At 36.2% G+C, this 21,646-nt stretch overlaps 1 protein-coding gene across 1 annotated transcript in view; it reads left to right on the plus strand.

The window, feature by feature from the left end:
• Positions 1-57: 57 nt before the first annotated feature.
• Positions 58-21,646, plus strand: part of LOC311083970 (uncharacterized protein) — a 22,643-nt gene continuing 1,054 nt past the window's right edge. Inside the window, exons 1-18 of the mRNA XM_084115739.1 lie at positions 58-144; positions 2,115-2,692; positions 4,194-4,308; positions 6,140-6,186; positions 6,277-6,393; positions 8,898-9,023; positions 9,127-9,294; positions 9,565-9,686; positions 11,843-12,188; positions 13,634-13,718; positions 14,430-14,446; positions 14,939-15,061; positions 15,747-15,872; positions 18,062-18,202; positions 18,319-18,449; positions 19,616-19,733; positions 20,048-20,177; positions 20,359-20,480. Of these exons, the coding sequence (XP_083971865.1) occupies positions 2,156-2,692; positions 4,194-4,308; positions 6,140-6,186; positions 6,277-6,393; positions 8,898-9,023; positions 9,127-9,294; positions 9,565-9,686; positions 11,843-12,188; positions 13,634-13,718; positions 14,430-14,446; positions 14,939-15,061; positions 15,747-15,872; positions 18,062-18,202; positions 18,319-18,449; positions 19,616-19,733; positions 20,048-20,177; positions 20,359-20,480 (2,571 nt within the window). The 5' untranslated portion in view covers positions 58-144; positions 2,115-2,155. The remainder of the gene's footprint in view (positions 145-2,114; positions 2,693-4,193; positions 4,309-6,139; positions 6,187-6,276; positions 6,394-8,897; positions 9,024-9,126; positions 9,295-9,564; positions 9,687-11,842; positions 12,189-13,633; positions 13,719-14,429; positions 14,447-14,938; positions 15,062-15,746; positions 15,873-18,061; positions 18,203-18,318; positions 18,450-19,615; positions 19,734-20,047; positions 20,178-20,358; positions 20,481-21,646) is intronic.

Genomic DNA, 21,646 nt, shown 5'->3' on the forward strand with positions numbered 1-21,646 from the left:
TGCACGCGCCTCTTGCTTCAGAGCGATAGGTGGCGCTATTTGTACCATTTGCGTGAATTGCGACCAACATTTCAGAAGAAGAAATCCAGGGATCCTATCAGTATTTACAAATTGAACAAGGAGCGCTCCTTGACGGACATTTTGGTAATTATTAAAACTATATGTTTTCTTTTCTCGCGTTAGAGCAATTCCAGAATGTCCTGTTATGGTCGGTTTATTAGTTATAGGTGTTGAAAAAACCAACAGTGCCAAAGTTAACCAAGCCATTTCGCGAAGTTACCACCGGTAACGTTAGTTATTTATCAGCGTGCGACACCTTTAATGCTCGTGTTTACATCTAAAAGAGAATACCTGACACATGTTATCATGTTGTGAAGATGCTCTTTTAGTTTCTGTGAAGAAGCTTTTGGCAAACTTCATGTTTAGCTTTGGGTTAGCTATGGGGCTAACTGTTGTCAGGAGGAGGGTGGGTACGGTCATGTTTTGATTTTTTTGTCATGTAAAAAAACTACATTGAAACATAAGACATAAGATATGTCGAGTCAGCTAGAACTGTTAAATTAAACCGTGATATTATCTACATTGATTTAAAACCGTTGTCTAGTAGTTAACATAAGCATTGTCTCGATCTTGTGTCAGTTTCTTAACCACCATCAAGTGAATCGTTTATAATAGAAGGTAATTTGGTTTCAAATATTTGTGTGAATGTGTACATTTTGTATTAAAATATTGTATGTTAGCATATGTGTACAGTGCTATAATTTAAAGGGTAAGTTCACTCAAAAAATAAAATGATCTCATAATTTACTCACCCTCAGGCCATCATAGATGTATAGCCTATGACTTTCTTCTTTCAGCCAAACACAATCAGAGTTATATTAAAACAAAATATCCTGGCTCTTCCAGGCTTTATAATGGGAGTCAATGGTACCTTTTTTTTTGAAGCCCCCAAAAAGTGCATCCATTCTTCATAAAAGTAATCCATACGACTCCAGTGGGTTAACAAAGGCCTTCTGAAGCAAAGCTGTGTGATTTATGTAAGAAAAATATTCATAATTATAACTATTTAAACTATAATCACTGGCTTCCGGAAACGGCCGTACATGAGTCGAGTTCTGGCGGAAGAGTCACCTCATACATTTATACATATTTAAAAATATATGTATTTAAGTTCAAACTAATTGTCACATTTTCAGACACTTAACTGCATGTTAATTGCAATTAAAAGTAATTGTATCATAGTTTAAATTTATATTAAATGCAGTTAGCTTTTTTTTTTGACCCACTCAAGTACATCTTTAAATGTAATCATTCATAATAATTACGTCTATTGTCTTTGCAATATGGTTACTATAAGTGTACTGACAAGCATTTATGGTAAACTGAAGTATACTTCAAAGTTATTTTATTTAAACTTGAATGCCATGTATTTAAATATATTTGTAATTACACGTGTAATGATTAAGTTGTAATTTAGTACATTCAAATGTATTTTAAAGTACTTTACATGTGCTTTAGTCAACAGATCAAAATAAGTGTACTTCTTTAAAGCACGACAATAGATTATTAAAACAATTATTTAAAATGTGCTTTAAAATAAAACTAGCGTATCTGCAAGTAATTTTTTTTTTTTAAGTTATACGCTCAAGATTTTGAGTACACTTCAAGTGCACATTGAATAAAATTAAGTGCACTTCTTTTTCACATGGGGCCCCTCTTGATTGCATGTCAAGGTCAGTATGGTTATAATACCACATTTAGGCTGTAAAACATATCAGCCTAATTGTACCAATAGAAAAGTAATATTGTCCAATACTGAGTTGATCACCAACACTTGCCTTCGAGTTTCTTAATTGTCCATTATTGTCCACAATCTGCTGCAAGTTATTTCGCCATGATGTTAAGAATAATCTCAATGTTATATAATAATAATATCAGCCATGTCATGTATTGTTGAAGTATAATGATTTTTTAGCTATTATTGTGTCAAAAAAGCAGATAAAAAAATCTCTGGATTCATTTCATTTGCTCAGTTTTTGAAAACAGTTGTTTATCACTACATCCATAATCAATCTTCATTAATTTCCCTTTTCATTTCTGACTGTGAATCTCAGATGACTGCTTGACTCCCTCTGCTGTCTGCAAAGGCTTTACGATGGATGTGTTAGATGGTGGTGCCAGTGAAAACACAAGTGGAGCCGAGACTGTAGGCGCGTCGAGCCTGTACGCGGCACTCGGCCTGTCATCAGAAGATGTGGATGCGCTTGCTCAGATTCCAGAGAGTGAAATCAGCGTTGAGACCCTCCCTTATCTGATTATGCAGCTCAAAGCGAAAAGAGCCCATAAAACATCATCTACCACAGACACTGACCACAGAGGCAAGTCACAGGACAAGCTGAATACACCCGAGAGATGCAGCAGTGACCGACGCAAAAGCCCCTTGTCTTCCATCTCAGCGAGGCGCTCTGGGAGCCACGGGAGCCATGAGCATGAGCATCACGGCAAAGGGGAGGGTAATAGGAAGGGCGAGAGGTACGCGGGAGGAAGAAAGGAGGACACAGGAAGATACAGGAAGTCATCCCGAGAAAGTCAAAGTGGGGATCACGTGGCTGCCGAGACAGAGTTCGGCGACACCCCGACGGTTTTCCCACACAACTGCTCTCTTTGCAATTGTAAGCTGAATTCCATAAAGGTAAGTCGCAAAAGTGATGTGCTCGTTAACGTATGTGAGTGCCACGATGAAGCAAAATAAATAAAAACATATAGAAAATATTGTAACATCACTCTACACGGTGTCCTCCATAAGGAATTTAGATTCACCCCACCTGTTTCCCACAATTAGATCTTACTCCTCTCATCTTTCTGTTTAATTGTGGAATCCTGCCAGTTTGATATCTTTTCCAAGGACAGTCAGCCCTTTCCCAGAGGCAAGATGCCTACAAAAGACATGTGTATTTCACGCCTCTTAATAATGGTTTGATATCTTCTTTGGCCAGTCACAGCCATCTGTTGTTTGATGGAAATCCCCTGACTTTACAGTCACTGCTCAGTGCGCCACAAGACTTTCTCAGACGCTTCTCACAGCTTCATAATACTGCTTCTACTGTTGTTTATTATATATTGAATAAAAATACTCTGACATTAATATATTGGGAAGTGGAGGAATGCGAAAATGCTGAACGTGTCCCAGACAAGACAAGACAAGAATGAAGCTATTAAGGATTTTACATACAGATTTTCATACTACACTCCATACTATTTTGCATGGGGATATTGTATCGATATTTTCAGGGAGTGAATTTCTGCTCGTGATTGCGAGTATCGTAGCGAAAAATAACTCTATAACGCCGTCTAGCGACCAAGTTATATGATGTTAATGGAAAATGTATGTATTTTCAATTAAAGCAACACTATAAATATGATTCAGCACATAATTACATTTCATAACTGAATACTGTCACCTTTGACTTTTTCATTAGGGTGTTAGTAAGGTTGCTCTTTGTAAAACTGCTTCAAACAATATTTAGTGTAAAAACTAATACATTGAATTGAGTGTGAAAACATTTTTATATGACAACTGTAATTTCTTTTAAAATACGAGGAAGGAAAATATTGACAGAGGAAGATAGATATGAAGGTGTGAAATGAACAGACTTTCATTTCACAGACATTTGCAGTTGAAAATGTATACATTTCACTATATCATAATATGTTATCACAATACTCAGCATATTGCAAAATGTTTAAAATCTCAATAATATTGTATTGGGGGCCTCTGCCGATTCCCACCCCTGAGATTTATTGTTTATGGCTATTTTAAGGCTTCAGATGTGACTTATCTATTCAGAATTTCAAGAAAGTTTTATTTTTTAGCTCCAGCTTTGAGTTTGCATCCAACAAGTTCAAATAAGAAGAGAAAATAATCAAATGAGATCAATCTTATTATACTAAAGTAATTGATTAGTAATTGAAATATGCAAAATTGGCATTACCAGATGGATAAATATACTCTTATGTACAATTTTGGTCATTCTGTTCACCTCTTGCAAAGTCAACCATAATAATATAAGCTTGTATTTGATTTGATATTTGTATTTATTTTTGACAACGTGTTTTACAACTGATTTGAAATGATCATAATCCATGATATCATAATCATTTCAAGTGCTCTGTTTTGTTTTTTTAACTTTCAGACATGGAATGAACATCTATTAGGATTCCGCCACAAATCGCATGAATCGCAGTCCTCTCCACGAAGTTCCCGCTCATTTCCCTCTAAAAGACCCTACAGCACTGACCCTGTCATGTGTAAGGAGTGTTGTATCTATATTTGATAATGTTGCTTCCACAAAGAAAAATTATGTTTGGTTTTTTTTGTGTGTGTAAATCATTGTCACGTTAAAATAATTAATAAGTGAATTAGTAATTGTTACATCTAGTGCTGTCAACGTTAACACGTCAGCAGATGCGATACATTTTTACCAGTTTAACACGTAAAAAATATTTAAAGCAATTAACACAGCATCCATTTTTTCTGTCATCCTTTGGATAGCATTACATTATATCAGGGGTCGGGAACCTTTTTTGACCAAAGTGCCATTTTTTCATTTTTGGTTAATGCATTTTTCCAAAAGAAATAATATAATATTATTATTAAAGACGTGCTTTTTTTCAATACAATTTCAACAGTAGTAATTATTAGGTCCATAGACAACTAAAAACAAACAAATATTCAGCAAACAATAAATAAGTTGCAACATGGAATTAATTGTGCAGGGCTTTCTGTGAGGTTGAGTAACCAACTGATGAGCATAAATCCTCTTCGTGTGCGTGAGTGAGAGAGAGAGAGAGAATGCACACAGTACTTACATCTACTGTGTTTACGTGAATACTCGACTTGGCATTTTGATATATTTCTGTGTTTATTTGGCTGTTTAGGCGCGCAACCGAAGACGGTTTTACTTTAGCGCTCCTCCTCTCCATCTCTGCTCATAGCAGACTAACAGTTTAAAGGGAGTGGTTTAGTGTTTTCAATCCAAGCCGTCAAACTGACGTCATCAGAGAAGGAACGCCATTCCAGACCGGAAGTAACTTTTAAGATTTTGATTAAAGATTACCACGACACACAAATTGTTTCTGTGTATTAACTTGCATGGATTAATTGTTCACCACAAGACTAGTAATATGCGCTAACAAAGTAAATAGGGTCAATTTTGATTTCATGATGACTTTAATGTTAATCAAAGAACAAAGGTAACAGAGAAAATTACTCGCTGCTCTTGACTGAATAGCTTTTTGAATTGACTTTTGTAGCTTTAATAAGGATAAATCTATATTTCATTTATAATTTACGCAGTGAAGACTGTTTGATAACTTTATTCAATTTCTGTATATTTCCTACCTGTTAGACTGTTTAAATATGACATTTATTATGGGTTTATGTGAGGATTGTTTTAAGTTCACTTAAATTAAAAGTTGATATATTTTTGAAGCCTAATAAATGTAAAAAAAAAAAAATACAGCTTTCAATTACTCTGTAATGTCGAATGGCTATAATTAATGTTTAAAATTAGGGGAAAAAATAATTTTCATCGAGACATCAGTATCTGTATTAGTATCAGTGATACTGGCTTTCATTCATAAAAAGATGACATTAAACAAGTATTTAAAATATACTGTCTTAATGCTGTTTTTACATTAATTTGGAGATTAACTGTGAAATTATTACATTAAAAAAAAAAATAAAAACGTTAGTGTTTTTAAACGCGATTAATCGTGATTAATCACAGAAAAAATGTGTGATTAATCTAGTTCATTTTTTTTAATCGATTGACAGCACTAGTTTCATCACTTAAAGTTAAAATTTCATCACATCTGTTAAAATGCTCTCATGATTGTGACATAAGCTAAAACCTATTGGCTTATTTAAAAAAAGCCAAGCTCTTCAGTATCTCACTCCCCAACTTCCTGTTTCAATAGGAAATACATCATCACATGAAAGAAAACAGGCTCATCAAGCCATTTCATTGGGTCTTTAAATTTTAATGAAAGACATGTTATTCACTTTAATACTTACATAGGTACTGTATACAATTTATAATAGCAAATATGTGATAATAAATAGATTTTTCTCTTTAAGGGGATCAGTTCATGTCCACCACATCAGACCGGCTATACCCTCCTAAGGTAAATTTATTGATGTGGTACTGTTTTATGTTAATTTCCATTATTTGTGCTGTCAAATCAATATTTGTCTTGTGGCTATATTATCCTCAGCCCAATACAAGAGTGGTCGTTGCCAAGTTTTCTATGGGCGCTGTGACAGTGGAGGAGCTTTTAGTGCTTGGCAAACCATTCGGCACAATTGTGAAGCACCTAGTGTTCCCAGCAAAGGTAATAACACACCAGAAAGACATTTAGGTTCATACACAATGATTAACCATTTAGTAATTTCATATAACTTGGTGTCAAAGACTCCATGACAACTTGCAAGCAACATTGTTTGCCTCACTATTGCTTTATCGTATTGTGATTAAGCATTAGACATGTTTACTGTGTCCTGTAATATTACGAAGGCCTGTTCACACCAAGGATGATAACTATAACGATAAAGTTCTAAAAATCATCCACACCACACCTATAATGATAACAGCACAGAGAAACGATATCGTTGGGATCACTTTCAGAACGATTTTTTCCCGTTGATGAACAATAAAAACATTGACAGCCAATCAGAATCCATCCTGCTTTAAAGAGCTCGAGCATTTAAAGCGACAGACGACAAAACTGCAGCATGCGTTTAGAATAAACAGCATTATTTTGGTGTGGACGCTAATCGATCTTCTTTATATATTATTGTTCATTGTGTGAACGGGTCTTAACTCTTTCTATAATCTTTATTTTTTTAACACAATTTTATTACAGTGATTTTTTTTTAGCATTAGTCAGTTCTCACCACAGTTTTGAGAAATGCTACAATAGTGGGCGTGGTTAGCCGCGGAGTGGAGCGGGAAGAGGGCAGACAGCAATATGGCTTCGTATTCAGATGTTTTATTTTGCTCTCATTGAGTTAAAGCATCAAAGCTTCCCACAAATGCACGCTGCAATTTACTATTACACGCAACACAATATACATTAAACATGGTTTTGTAAGTTGACCGTAAAATTACATAAATGCATACGTACATGCTATATGAACACGCTGTTGCATCTTTAATAACTTTTGAGGCATATTTTGCAGTACCTACAGAACTAGAAAATGTCACATCTGTGATGTTGACACGAAGACTAATTTAAAGCTGCCGTCGGCAACATTTTTTTGATCATATTCAGTAAAATCGACACTATAATCCGACAGAACAACATAAATAAGGTGGTTTTAGACAAAAACCCGAGCTTCTAACTCCACCTGGAGCCTGTTATTTGTTCAATAATGTTGTTCAATTTGATCATCGGGTCCAATCAGCGCAGGGGGGTGTGTTCACAGAAAATCTGGTGCACACGCACTGACGAGCACGACCTCGATGGGAGGGTGCTCGCTGGTAGTGGGGGAGGGGCATGAGAGTTGTAAACATTCAAAATTTTGGCTAAGTCGATCCAATCTGCCAGACTTACCGACTGCAGCTTTAAGCCCGGAAGATGAAAAAAAAACCCGAAAAATTAACTACAGTAGTCAACATTTAAAGTGGATCAAAAAAGTTCATCAAAGTTGTCCTAAGACAAGAACGGGTATTGTTCAAAATTCATGCATAACTTTGATGAAAGGTTTTGATCCACTTCAAATGTTGACTACTGTATTTTTCTCCTACACTTAAAACTAACATATGGTAACATTGTCCTCTATAATTTTCAACACCCATAACTCTGTTAAAATTTAGTGTAGGGTTTCAGACCTTTTTAAAGGGTAACTCTCGGCAAAATGCAACCTAGGGTCTTTTTGTTAATCTACCCGAGGCGAACTTTCGTGTAAAAGCATAATTAGAATGGAAACGCCACTTTTAAGTTTGACCGTATTTTCGTTTTCGGTCAAATTGCCTTTTGAATGGGAGTGCTTGGGGCACTTCTATGATAGCATCAAAATCACTGTTTTTAAAACATTCAGAAGGCTCGAGACAACATGAAACTTTGCTCTCAGTATCACCAGGGGCTCTACACATGAACTCCAGCACTGAGAACATTGTTTGTGTACACAGAGTTTACTAAAAAGAAAGATTTTGATCAACTCACTGTAGCTTTGTTGTTTCCGTCCGCCGGCATTTTGACAGTCAAAATAGTCGATCTCCAAATGCAAAGTAACAGGGAGGAGAGTAAAGATGGAAAGCTCCTAAAGCTTAGCTCCATATAAATTCATGGATAATTTGTTGTTTTGTCGTTAGTGAAAATCAATATTGACCTTGTATTTGAAAAAGGATCCTCATATAAGAAACAATACTAAAATTCAGAGTCAGTTCATTCACATTCGGAGATCGACTATTTTTGACTGTCAGACACAGCTACAGTGAGTTGTTCAAAACTCTCTCAATTGAGAAGCAAATGTTCTCAATGCTGGAGTTCATGTGTAGAGCCCCTGGTGATGTTGTATCGAGCCTTAGTGTTTTAAAAATAGTAATTTTTGATGCTATCATGGTCGTGCCCCTAGCACTTCCATTCAAAAGGCAATTTGATACTTAAAAGTGGCGTTTCCATTCTAATTATGCTTTTAAACGAATGTTGGCCTCGGGTAGATTAACAAAAAGACCCTAGGTTGCATTTTGGTGAGTTACGCTTTAAAGGTTAGTTTATCAAAATTTAAATATTGTCATATTGTTCTGAATCTGCATATTGTGTTCCAGAAATCAGTCACTCTCATACGCACATGTGAATACAGGTCTGCAATAATATTGTTTGCTGGTCAACAGGGTTTTTTGGAGTTTAGTTCTCACAAGGAAGCTCAGAATATGGTCAGCCACTTCAAGTTGAAACCAGCCTTCATCAAGGAGAACCGAGTCATCCTCTACTTGTCACCGACAGTGGAAGGCATTCATGTGAGTAGGAAGCCCACAAATCACATCCTATATGCTTAGTTTCACAATGTTTAAAAGTCTATCCATTTATCATGGATTTCCTATACATATTTCTGATTTGCAGTCACCACCCAAGTTTGATGAGCCTTCACAAAAACGAACAAAACGTTCGAATGCACCTTCTGTGGTTTGTTTTTCGCGTTTGCCACCTGGCGAGGGCATTGAGGATGAAGTACTAGAGCTTGCAGGCATGTTTGGGGAGGTGTGGCAGTCAAAGTTCACAGACTGTAAGGTAAGGTTACCATCCTGAAGAACTTGTGATGATGTCAGCTGATGGATTGAAACTTAAGAGACTGACCTGTGATGAGCGTTGAGATCTCTGTGAGATATATATTTTGCATATATATTGACCCATCACAGATAGATTATACTCTCATATTGAGTCAATACATTTTCAAAAGTGTTAAAAACGTTTAATTGGTTTCATGTGCTCATTTTGTCAGCCTTTATACAAACTCATCACGGTTGTTCATTTTGTTGTTGTGTGTCTATGTGTGTTCAGGCTTTGATAGAGATGGTTGACTGGCGTGATGCCGACATCATGGTGAAGTATTACTACAGTAACCCACTGAGGATTCAAGGCAAAAGTGTCAAAGTAGCCATGTCCCACATCACCAGCCTGCGGTAAGAGACTTCTGATATCCCGAGCCTGAATTTTCCTTCCTAATTTCAAGAAGACATTACATTCCAGAAAGGAAAAATAAAGAAATATCAAATATATCAGTGACTGATCACCACAACAAGCTTCTAAACCATAGACTGTAAAAAAAGATGGACGACGCCCCTTCGCTCTCTTCCATTGATGAGAACTGAAGCCGCCAGAGTCCCGATATGGCGCTGACATATTGGAACTTGAGTCTGCGCAGTAGCGATCTCGGGACCAGACCTGCGCAGTAGTGACCAGGAAGTAAAGCCGCGAAATCAACGCTCCGCCCTCACTCTCGCAGAATGCACCCAGGGAGAGTGGATTCTGCACACTTTTTTAAAAATTGATTGCAGTACGTCAAGAGGCTTGTTAAAATAAAGTAAATACAATTTCCTCAGTCCTCCGAAGATCCCGAAAAAATGTCCGTTGGTGCTTCAGTGACTACTTCGCTCAGAGAACCTGTCAATCACAGCTTTCAGTCATGACGTTACACCACCGCATCACGTAACTAACTAAAAAACAACTTATTTTTGAAACAGACACTTGAACTAACATCAGCGTGATAAAAAGGACAGCAAATGAAAGAAACCACCTTTGGAAAAAAGATATTTGAAGTGTAATTTAATTGTTTAGTTGGTCTCACGTCCTGTTGAATAACATGGGGAGGCGGGGCTTATGACCTATACTAGGACCAGCCACCGGGGGGCGATCGAGACGTTTTGGCTTCACTTTTCAGGGCTTGTGCGGCACGCTTGTTCTAAACGCACAAACGGAAAACCTTATCTCTGCACAGCTGCAATTTAGACAGTATCTAGACAAATCTCATGACCAGGAGAGCAAAAAAGGACATGGTCTTCGTTGTTCCCTTTTGGCTTTATGTTTTTAATTTTGACAAGTGTCTCTCTCGATCCATTATGTTTTTATTTGCGTCATTAACATCAAGCGTGCTGTATTTTGAAGTGACAGGAGAGAGAGAGTTCACATTCATTTATCACGTTCTATAATTTACAGATTTTTTTTTTATTACACTCTAGTTAAATGTGTTTGTGTGTGAGATACAAATAAATAAATAAAAAACTAATTGCAAACTCGTGAGCATCCTGATGGGCCCTAATGTTTGCCGTACCTGCACCCCCATAACGGCACCTATATCCGTCCTTCACAGCCTCATTTTCATCCACATCAAATTACATATAGCTTTTCATTTCACGTCATGAACATAGACGGGGTAGCTGGCATGGCGTTTAACTATAAACAAACAAACATATAGCTTTTACTCTGATTAAAGTCCATTACTTCCTACAAAGCAACTCTTCACATTTTTTTATTTAAAATAAAAATTTTGACCAACACTAAAATCGTGATACATAGTTGTTTAGTAGACACGTTACTTTAAATCTATAACGCATTTATAATGACAAACTTTTCCTTTAAATCAAATGTCTAAATGTAGTTGCATTAAAAATTATGACATTTCAAAATTAACATACTGTCCTAAATCATTTCAGAAACAAAATACTTTTCAAATTTAACCAGTGTTTTTAATAAAGAAATGAATACAATTCTTTATATAATTCTCAGTCAGTTAAATAATGAAATACCTAATTAAATAAAAAAACATTTTATGGTTGTTTTTCATTTATAAATTTTATTTATAGCATGCTAGTTATCACTCACCAAATCTTAAAATAAAAAATATATTTTGTAAAGATAGTGTAAGCACCTAAGCATAAACCTTCAGAACAAAAGGTTTTATATGCATTCATAAACATGCATTCAGTTTGTGCAAATATTTGACTGTTTAATGTTTAGGTCCTGTGGGCACACTTTTAAAACTGTATTTTAACATTTAATTATGTTGCAGTGACTCATTGTAAGTACCTTACTGTAAACAAGAATTAAAAAAAATATATATTATTCATGCATGATTCATATTCATACCTAAACCTGTAAATGAGTTTCACATGAAACAAAATGTGGCGACCTAGTAGATTTATTTCAGGTGATGTATGTTGTGGGAAATTAAGGAAAATAAGTGAATCATGCCTCCACAGCTGTGATAATCACAGAAGCTGTCAGTAGAGATTATTTTAAAAATGTCCTTAATTGAAAACCTTTTTTTTTTTTTTCTCAGAGAAAACAGTACTGAGCCTCCGTCCAGAAAATTAGACTCAAGCAAACACAGCAGACAACGAGACGAGTCCACGTCTAGCAACAAGGACAAAAGCGACAGCTCTAACCAGGAAGCTACAGAGAAAGAAAACCAGTCAGTTGAAAGTGAAGACAAGGTGCTCGATAATGAGGAGGGAATTCAGCTTGAGGATGAATCTGGGCTGCTTGATGAGGGGACAGATGACACTGCGGTTAACACCGAGGAGGAGGAAAAAAAGGGAGAGGAGGAAAGGTTGGAAGAGGAGGGGGCTACTACTGCTGACGAGGAGAACAGAGAGAGAGATTCACAGCAGAATCAAGACGAACCGGTTAGTTTGACACTGTACCACATGAAATTTGCATGTTAAAATATGCTATTAAAATAGCAGTAAGTAAGTATAAGCACTGTTCCACAATGATGATCTCAGTAAAGATGCTGAAAATTCAGCTTTGCAATTTGATTTAAAATGTATTCCGATCGGAAAAAAATATTAATATTTCACACTATTAGTTTTAATGTATTTGTCATCCAATAAATGAAGCCTTGCCCCAAACATGAACGGTACTGTAAAATGCATGTTTGCTCTCTTAGGGCCAGATTTACTAAACAGGGCAAATTAGCATGTTCAACACGCAACACGAAATTCCAACACAGACGCAGCCGGATCATTTCCATAATGACCAACGCAATCCACCGAGAGCAGTTCAAATTAGCGTCAGGTTTAAGACATGCTTTTTTTGGCCGGTAAATAATGGCGAAAATACCAGTAAATTGACTTGTGCAAACCTTAGTAAATCACCTTGCGTGATTCTTTTAAAAACTCTCCTCCGATAAATTTTGTGTCTGAAAAGAAAACTCCTATAAATGCATATGCAATAAGTTCAGCAGCAAAAAGATTGTTCACGCCTTTTCTGCGCTAATTTTTCACTGTGTGTCTTTAGTAAATCCAGACAGTAGTTTTTAACGCCAAAAGAGGGTTTGCGCTGGAGCGAGCTGTTAGTAAATCTGGCTGTTAAAGTTGCACATTAACAGGTTGCTATTAACAACTCAAATTAGACCTTTCAGTTGGCTTATACAAAAAAATAAAAAAAAGCATCATAACAAAAAATAAACAGCTTTGGCGTTAAGCGGCAGCAGTTAAGAAACTACATACAGGCCACTATGTGTCAGTATAAAGACTAAATGGGACAAAAAGTGCACAGTTCACCTTTAAGAAAATTTTCAATTTTGTGCACCTGAGGAATACTGTAAATAATGACTGTAATGTGTAACTGTCTTCACAAGTGTGAACAATTCTTCTCCTATGTTTTTTGGTGTAGAACTTTCACACTGACACTGAAATTTACTTCAATTTATCTGGATTCGGTCAGATTTACTGAATAGAAAAGTGCTGTTTGCGTACCTGCATCAACTCTGACATTCCTCTCCTGCCAAATATTTCCAGTATTTTGTTGATTCATAAAAGATTGTGTTGATTAATATGTTGAAAAAGTACATTTTCACTGTATTTTTTGCTGTGCTATTTATGTGTAGCTTAAATTGGTTTGGCATGAAACTCTACTTGCAGCTACACCTCTGCTATGGAGAGCTGTGCTGTTCACACAGGGGATGTGAATGACGTGACTGTAACATGGGTGTCAAATCAAATGCATGTGTGGTGTGAAAGATTTTAGTAAACGTGAAAAAAACAAAATATGCTTAAACAAGAACAACATGAACATTCATTTTGATGCAGTGTGACTAAAAGCACTTTTATATGTCTTATTTCTCCAGGATGATGCAGAATTTCCAGAGAACATGGAGGATTTTGTTACATTGGATGAGCTGGACAACACTGCAGGGGGTGATTCAGCTTTAGGTAAGTACAATTCAAACAGCTCCTGATATCTATTTAAATGACTCAAAGGTGTCAAATCATAAGTTAAAATGTTAGTTTATTGCACCAAAAACAATAATTCCAATCATATGTTTTCATGGCCATTTTCTACTCTCTCTTTGACCCTTAGAATTAAATGTGCTATTCTCAACATCACAAAAGCAGACATTTTAGATCCAACAGTTTTTGCAGCTTAGTTTCGATAAATTACTTTTTTAGACTAGGAAAGAGTTTTTACAGTAAAGTCGTAATGAAATGAAAGTAGCAACAGATCTTTTCTTCTGTATTGTGATGAACGTCTGAGTGAAATGGATTATTGAAAAAGAAAAGATTTGGAGTGGGGACTAATATATTGATTGTTATTTGGATGGAGGAAGATCTACTCTAAAAAGACTAAATGATTGGAGAAGTCAGGAAACGTCAGCAGGGAGAAGTCTGTCATTTCACCGGAAGACCAAGTTTTAACATTTGATTAAATATTACTAGGAAATTTAAAAAAATGAAACGTATGCATGGATGTTCACAACAAGATCACTAACATGCATTTAACAAATAGTGACTTTTCATTTCATGTCAACTTTTAATTCAAATGATCATGGAAAATTCTTCATGATATGATCTCTTTAATATTTAGAGTTCTCCCACAATGTGCTTTTTATCTATGACAGTAACACTTTTGCCCATTTATTTCAGAATCCTCTGTGTCACAGGTAAGCATCACATCTCTCATTTTACTGACTTTACTTGTTGGATGTTTTTTAACATAAACATACTGTATAAATGTGACCCTGGATCACAAAACCGGTCACAAGTCGCACGGGTATATTTGTGGCAATAGCCAACAATACATTGTATGGGGCAAAATTATCGTTTTTCTTTTATGCCAAAAATCATTAGGATATTAAGTAAAGATCTTGTTCCATGGAGATATTTTGTAAATTTCCTACCGTAAATATATAAAACATTTATTTTTGTGAGTGAATGCAGCACAATCACGAACATAAATGCACAACTTTAAAGGAGATGTTTTGATTTTTTTGTCCTATCCTAACAAACTTATTTATCCTTATCCTTATTTATTCAGCTTTCAGATGATGTATAAATCTCAGTTTTAAAAAAATGACCCATGTGACTGGTTTTGTGGTCCAGGGTCACATATTTCCAGTTCAACAGTTATTCAGTTTTTCTGCACACACTCACAGGATGGTAAAGTAGTGGTGGTTTGGCCCGTGAAGAAAACACGTGACTTGATGAAGGATCTTTGCAATCTGGCCGCACCCTTTGGCAGTATGGTGAAACATAATTTGTCCATGTTCAATCAAGAGGTCAGTGTTTCGTGTTTGCGTTTGGTTGGGTACAAATATTAATTTTCCTTTAAATACAATCTTTATTTGAACGGAAAAAAACAAGTTTTCCAGAAATTCGTATATTTTCAGTGGATGGTTGAAACATTTTGTATTTACAGTTAAGTATAATATTATCACAGTGTATTAAATAACCATTATATGTTGAACAGTACTGTTTTTCATTATTTTTAATAAGACAGTAGTACACAGGACTCTATTCTTAGTGTGTGAAAACATAACTAAACCTAACGTTTGTGTGTGAGTTTTCTTACTTGTATAACACTTTAGGAAAGGTTGAAAATTTTAACATTAGTTTCCCTTTCTATGTTTATTAACCTTGATTAATTATTTAAAAAATGTTACTTTCTACATGTACTGCATTTTAAAAAAGCACTTTTTAACATTACAAGTTAAAAACAAAGGATAAGTTTGCATTAGGAAATGAGCTACAAAAAAAGCTACAAAAAATAATGAATTAAAATAGCTAACATGAAATACAATTAAAGCCAGAGGCCTTGTGATTTGCACAACAGCTGTGGTTAGTACTCTCAATAGTTATTGTCTATTTACCATGCTACCACATATGATTTCCGTTTTACTAATCAGTTATGACACAATTTTCAAGTTTTGCCTTTAGACGTCATGTGTGTGTGTGTTCTTGTAGGCTATGATTGAACTGGAAACAGTTGAAAAAGCCCAAGAAATGGTGCAGTTCTACAAAGATCACAAGGCAAGGATGTGTGGCAGACCGGTGTCTATTTCCATATGCCGTACCATGAAAACAATAGAGGTATGGTGTTATGAAAACATACTAGACAGAAAAACATCCAGTTTATTAGTGATCACATTGTTTCAGTCAATATAGTGGTAATGGCACTGCTTCCTTTAAGACTTGGTTCACTACAATAAAAGAGAAAAACAATTCTGTTGTTTACTCTCCCTCATGTGCTCTAAAAATTATATGATTTATTTTCTCCATAGAACTCAAGAATGTTAAAGTCCCCCTGTGCTGAAAATCTAGCTTTTCGTGTTGTTTATATGTCTATGTGGTGTTTTTAATGTGCTTTAAGACAAACCATGTTCAAATTCAAGTCGACACCATTGCTGAGTATTTTCTCCTTAAATCTGCAGTTGAACCAAAGACAGTCTAAAAAACGCGGTTTAAAATCGCTGGTGTTTCTGACGTCACAAACTACCTTGTAACCAATCAGGTCAACGTGTGATCGTCAACGAGTGAATCTCTGAGCTGGTGTGAGTGAGTGGAGGTGGGGCTAATTTGCATATTCATAGAACTAAATGCATATTCATAGTATATATTCATATACTAAATGAGGCACGGGTGTAGAGTTACATTCAACTATTTTAAGGCTTGAAGATATTATTTTATTTTTTCAAGGAAAAGGCGTTTAAGTATGTAATTTTAAGTGATCAATGATGAGTTTTAAGGGATACAATTATTGACTACAGGGGGACTTTTAGATTGCAGTTATACACATTCACAAGAAAAACTGAAAAATGGAGGATAACAGTATGATAAATACAAAGATGTAAATAAGAACAGTCAGTGTATAGATAAATCGCTTGCTGCATCCAACCTGTAGCCCGCCGGTGAAACAAAGAGAAGCAAAACACGTACCAGGAGTCGCAAAAATAACTAATGTGGTCAAAATTATAACGTTTATTTTTTTTCCGTTGTTTAATGTGAAATACACTACACAGCATGTTACAGGCCGGTGGTCAAATACATTCAGAACAAGATGGCTACACAACGGATGACACTCCTTTAATCAGTGAGGTGGAGAAAATAAAAGGTCACAGTTCACCAAACTTGAACTTTGGAAAGCGTGAAAGCGAAACTTCTTCGCATTTGCTTGCGTTTCTGGGCTCCGCCGTTTGTATGTGTAGGAATGGAACGAAAAGTGTAGTTTGACCGTCCCTTTAGGCTGCAACATTACAAAATGTAAAAAAGGAAGGGGTCTGAATGCACTCTATGTTGGCTGTAGGAAACTGTGGGCAGTGCTGTATTCATCTGCCACATGCAGCACTGATCCAAAGTATGTGCAGAGTATACAGTAGAAAGTTTGTGTGCACAGCGGCTGAAAAGGAAGTTAACTTCCTGAGGAGAGAATATATGAACAACAGCAGATTTATTGAATTTACAACAGCCTAATTTTTGAATTTGCATCTGACAAAAGAGAACCATCATCATTTTGTTTGTTGCTTTTTTATTTAATGGCTTTACCCTTAAAATCTGATGCACGTGTATTTTTTGTGAACTTATAGTACTTGGAATAACATGAGGGTGAGTAAATAATGACAACGTTTTCATTCATTCTGTGAACTGTTCCTTTGCTTATATTAATGACTGTAAAAAAACAGTCATGTTTTTTTTGTTGGCCAACCCAGAATTTTGCATCACCCCCAATAGGATTGTTTGCATTGGCTTTCGGATTATTGCCGATAAACAGTTCTTTGACTAACAAAAGTTTATGATTCTTACCCGTTTTGTCCATCATGATAATCTTTATAAACGAACACAACGTTCATGAATTTTGAAGTGTAAATATAATTGGCGGAAGTCGAAAGCTAAATATAGGCTATAAACAAACTACGCCACGGTCACATGACTTCAACGTCACCAGCATTTAGTTTGCAAAAGCGTGATTATAAACACAACGAGGCTGTGAAAGCGACTAGTGAGTAGATGAGTTTATCCGTTCAGTTTTCAAGACACGTAAAAGCTTTAAAAAAAATCACAAGGGAGTTTTACTGATTATGCCGTAGAATAAAATGTGAAAGTGTCTTGAGCTTGTGTTCAAGCTGACCTTAATCCAGGCATTTAACCAAAAAAAACATTTAAAGACTTTGAGACTTGAAAATCACGTTTCCAGGTTTTGGCCAACAAAAATGTCACCCCTGCAGCACTGAATCAAACTAAAATGATTGTTGTGGTTTCTTAATCCCTCATTCCCCTTTTAGAGCCCTAGTGGGAGATCCATTTTCATCAGCGGTCTTCCCAACCAGAGATTTCAGCATAAATACACAAAGGAATCCCTTTTAAATCTGGTTAAGCCCTTTGGAAAACTGACGGCCTACTCTCTATCCTACTCTCAAGCAACGGTACGTATACACACATTTTCCCCTCATCACAATCTATGATGATCAGCATAGAGTAGTTTTTTTTAAGACATTGCGATTTATTTTTCCTGAGCCGCCCCTTTCTTGTTCCTTCTCAGTGTTACATGCAATTGGACAGTGTCAAGGCAGCTGAACTAATGGTTGCGCAGTACAGTCGGCGGCCTTGCAAATTTTGGGGGTCTGTGCTGAAGATAGCCATGAGCAGGAAAGGAGACTCTCTGATTCGTTGGTAGGTGAATGTGTCTCAGTCATTTCAATGCAACTCTGAAATCATGTTCTCATTAACCGTCTCTGAATAAAGTGGATGCACAAATGACACAATACATTTTCATCCTTGTATTTGCAGTAGAATGGACTAGTACAGGCATTAGCAGGAATGTACTGTTGGCCTCAATATTTGAGCACACTTTAAAATGTTATTGTTGCAATAGATATCAAAATATCAGAGCAAGTGGAATCTGCAAAGAAATCATGCTTTCTTCATAAATACCACTTTTCTATAGTTCAGCACATTACATGTCCAGATATATATATCTTTTTTTTCTTTTTTTTTTACAAAATACTTTTTTTGGTACATTTAGGGTGTGTTCACACCTGTAGTTCAGTTTTCTTAGTTCATTTGGTCTGGACTGAAAAAAATAAATAAATGTCCTGGTCCACTTAGCGTTCACACTGGCATTTTAACACCAAATCTAAAGGCACAGGGAGGGATATGTTCACAACCTGCTTTTATTTTGTATATTTCGAGAGGAACTTACAGAACATCCAAAACAATGCTGTGTCCTTGGGTAAATGGTATTTTGACCAGCTGAGAACTTGTGAAGAGCTCAAAAAATGTGTAAAGGAGTCAAAACAGCAGCAGGAATCCCTCCGGCAACATCGCGATTCGCGACTGTGATGAGAAAAAACAGGCATGCTTGAGCTTGCACATCTTGTGACATCATGTCCTGTTTTTGGTTCGTTTACATGTCTTTGGTCCGTGTTTGTGTTCATATTTCATTAGAACCGCACCAGAGTTGGTTTGAAAGTGGAGCGAGACTCATCTTTTCAGCGTCTCGGTCCACTTGTTTTCTGCACCAGGGTCCAGATGGCAGCGTTCACACTTATTCAGATGAAGCGCACTAACAGAGCAATCGCACCAGGGTTCGTTTTAATCCAACCAAACATGCCAAGTGTGAACACACCCTTAGTTTGAAATGTTTGCTTGTGCTGTTTTTTTTTTAATAAAAGGCACTGACATTAAGTGACTTACTAAGTGGCATCCGTAGTTAGACAACAGCAACAGTCAGATAAGTGGGGGGAAATATACCATGTTTCATGTAACTTGTGACAACCATTGTGAAAGTAACAGAAATAATTTTCTGTGTCTTCATTTTGTTTGCTCTATTATTACAGGAGATACACTTTAGAGCAAGAAACTGAGGAGAAAGAGTTAAAAAAGGAGGAAAAACTAATTAAACCAAACTCTGAAAGAACAGGAAATGACCAGGAAATCAAGAGTGACGCAAAGGAGGTGAACATCACACATGTTGGACACATTTGACAAAATCTATTCTCATGATCTTAGAAACGGCTTAGAATCAATGATTGATTGATTGATTGATTGATTGATTGATTGATTGATTGATTGATTGATTGATTGTCCACCCATTTGATCATTTTCCTTTTGGCTTCTCATAAAAGTTCTGATCTAAAGTGTCATGCATACATGCAGAACTAAACTTTTGATTTACATTTTCAAACGAATTGAAAGGAAAGGAAAAGCAGCCAAGTGTCAGGCTTATATGGTATCAATACTGGTTAAAAAGAGAAATTACGTTTTTGCAGAACCAGCAAAGTTCTTTACCGGATTGTGAAGGTGTTGGTGGGGATTCAGTTTGTGAAGGAAAAGGTTCGGAAGAGGTTGATCAACAGGACAAAACCCCTTTGAGCCCTGATCAATCTGACCACATTGTGGGTAAGTCCATCACACACTTGATCAGTACCTTATTATAACCTCTGGATCTTCATTTAAAACAGTGTATTTATAGTTTAGTCTTTCTAATGGTTTAATATGTTTATGCCAACGGATTGTGATTTAGTGTGTAAGCAATTGAGGGAAAACTGTAAATCCTGAACACTTCTCCGCCTTATTTCAGGTGTGAACTACGTCATCCCAGTAACTGGTTTCTTCTGCAAGCTGTGTAACATATTCTACACCGATGAGAGCAAAGCAAAATCCGAGCACTGCCGCAGCCTGGAGCATCACAACAACTTCAAGGTGCCTGTAATAGAGTTACAGTAGAGATTATAAAACGGGCTGTGAAAGGGCTTTTCTTCTCCACCTGTTTTTTGTGACTCTGCTGCTCCAATGAGCATTTCTTATCCAATGGTCACACCTTTTTTTGCAATTTCTATAGTTTTGCATCCTCCTCATGGGCATTCAATAACTTTTTACTTTTCAGTGCGAGTTAAATCTCTCTTTTTGACCCATTTTACCTGTAAAAGAAAACCTGCTTAATTATGCACTTCTAAATATGAGGCATTTTTCATGATCAGAATATCGACTTGACATATAATTATGCATGCATGCATGTGTGTATATATATATGGGGTATATATATGGGGTATATACTGTATATGGGGTATATATATTAAGGGTCTACCGGAGAACTGCACCGTTCTCCACACACGGTTCGGCACGCACTTGCACCGTGATTCATCTCAAAACTGACGACGCATACACATCTATAATATGGTTTACGGCTGCACGATATTGAAGAAAAATGCGATACAATAATGCTTTAAGTGTGTAAAAAAACTTAAATGATCTTAAAAATATATTTCAAATTATAGAACCTGTGTTTCACATTCTTTTTGTGATGAGAAAATGTCCCTACAGCTTCTGAAAGTGAACATCAGTGTTTTACTGTGGTGTAAGAAGTGTTATTTTAACATCAGTGTAAACCACGGAGTTCAGGGGTTCAGGTTATCCTACATTAGGTTTATTTAACAACAGAAACTGAATAATCAAATGTAAAAATAAAACGCTGCTCAGTTTTCACTGTATGAATGAAATATATCCTGATTCTTATTAAAGCTACAAACGTTATTCAGCCAAGAGCAGTGAGTGATTTTCTCTGTCTTTAGTTCATGACCCCAGTTATTGCAAGCCGTTGTGATATGCATATCGCGATATATACATTTGCGATATTTCAATAATTTCTGTATATTTTGCAGCCCTAATATGGTTTGTTGAAAATAACGCGTAAAACATTCTGGCTTCCCCTAAACTTTGTTCAATGCAAGTGCGTTTGCTTTAATATGACCAGTCGTTTACGCCGTCATCTCCCGGGTGTTGATAGGCGAGACCTGAACAGCACATGTTGCTCTCTGTGTTTTAAATTGAGTTCTCTTTCAAGTCTTGCGCTTAAACAGACAAATTCA

The sequence above is a fragment of the Abramis brama genome, assembly GCF_963993115.1.
Source record: "Abramis brama genome assembly, chromosome: 5".
NCBI classification, from domain to species: Eukaryota; Metazoa; Chordata; class Actinopteri; order Cypriniformes; family Leuciscidae; genus Abramis; species Abramis brama.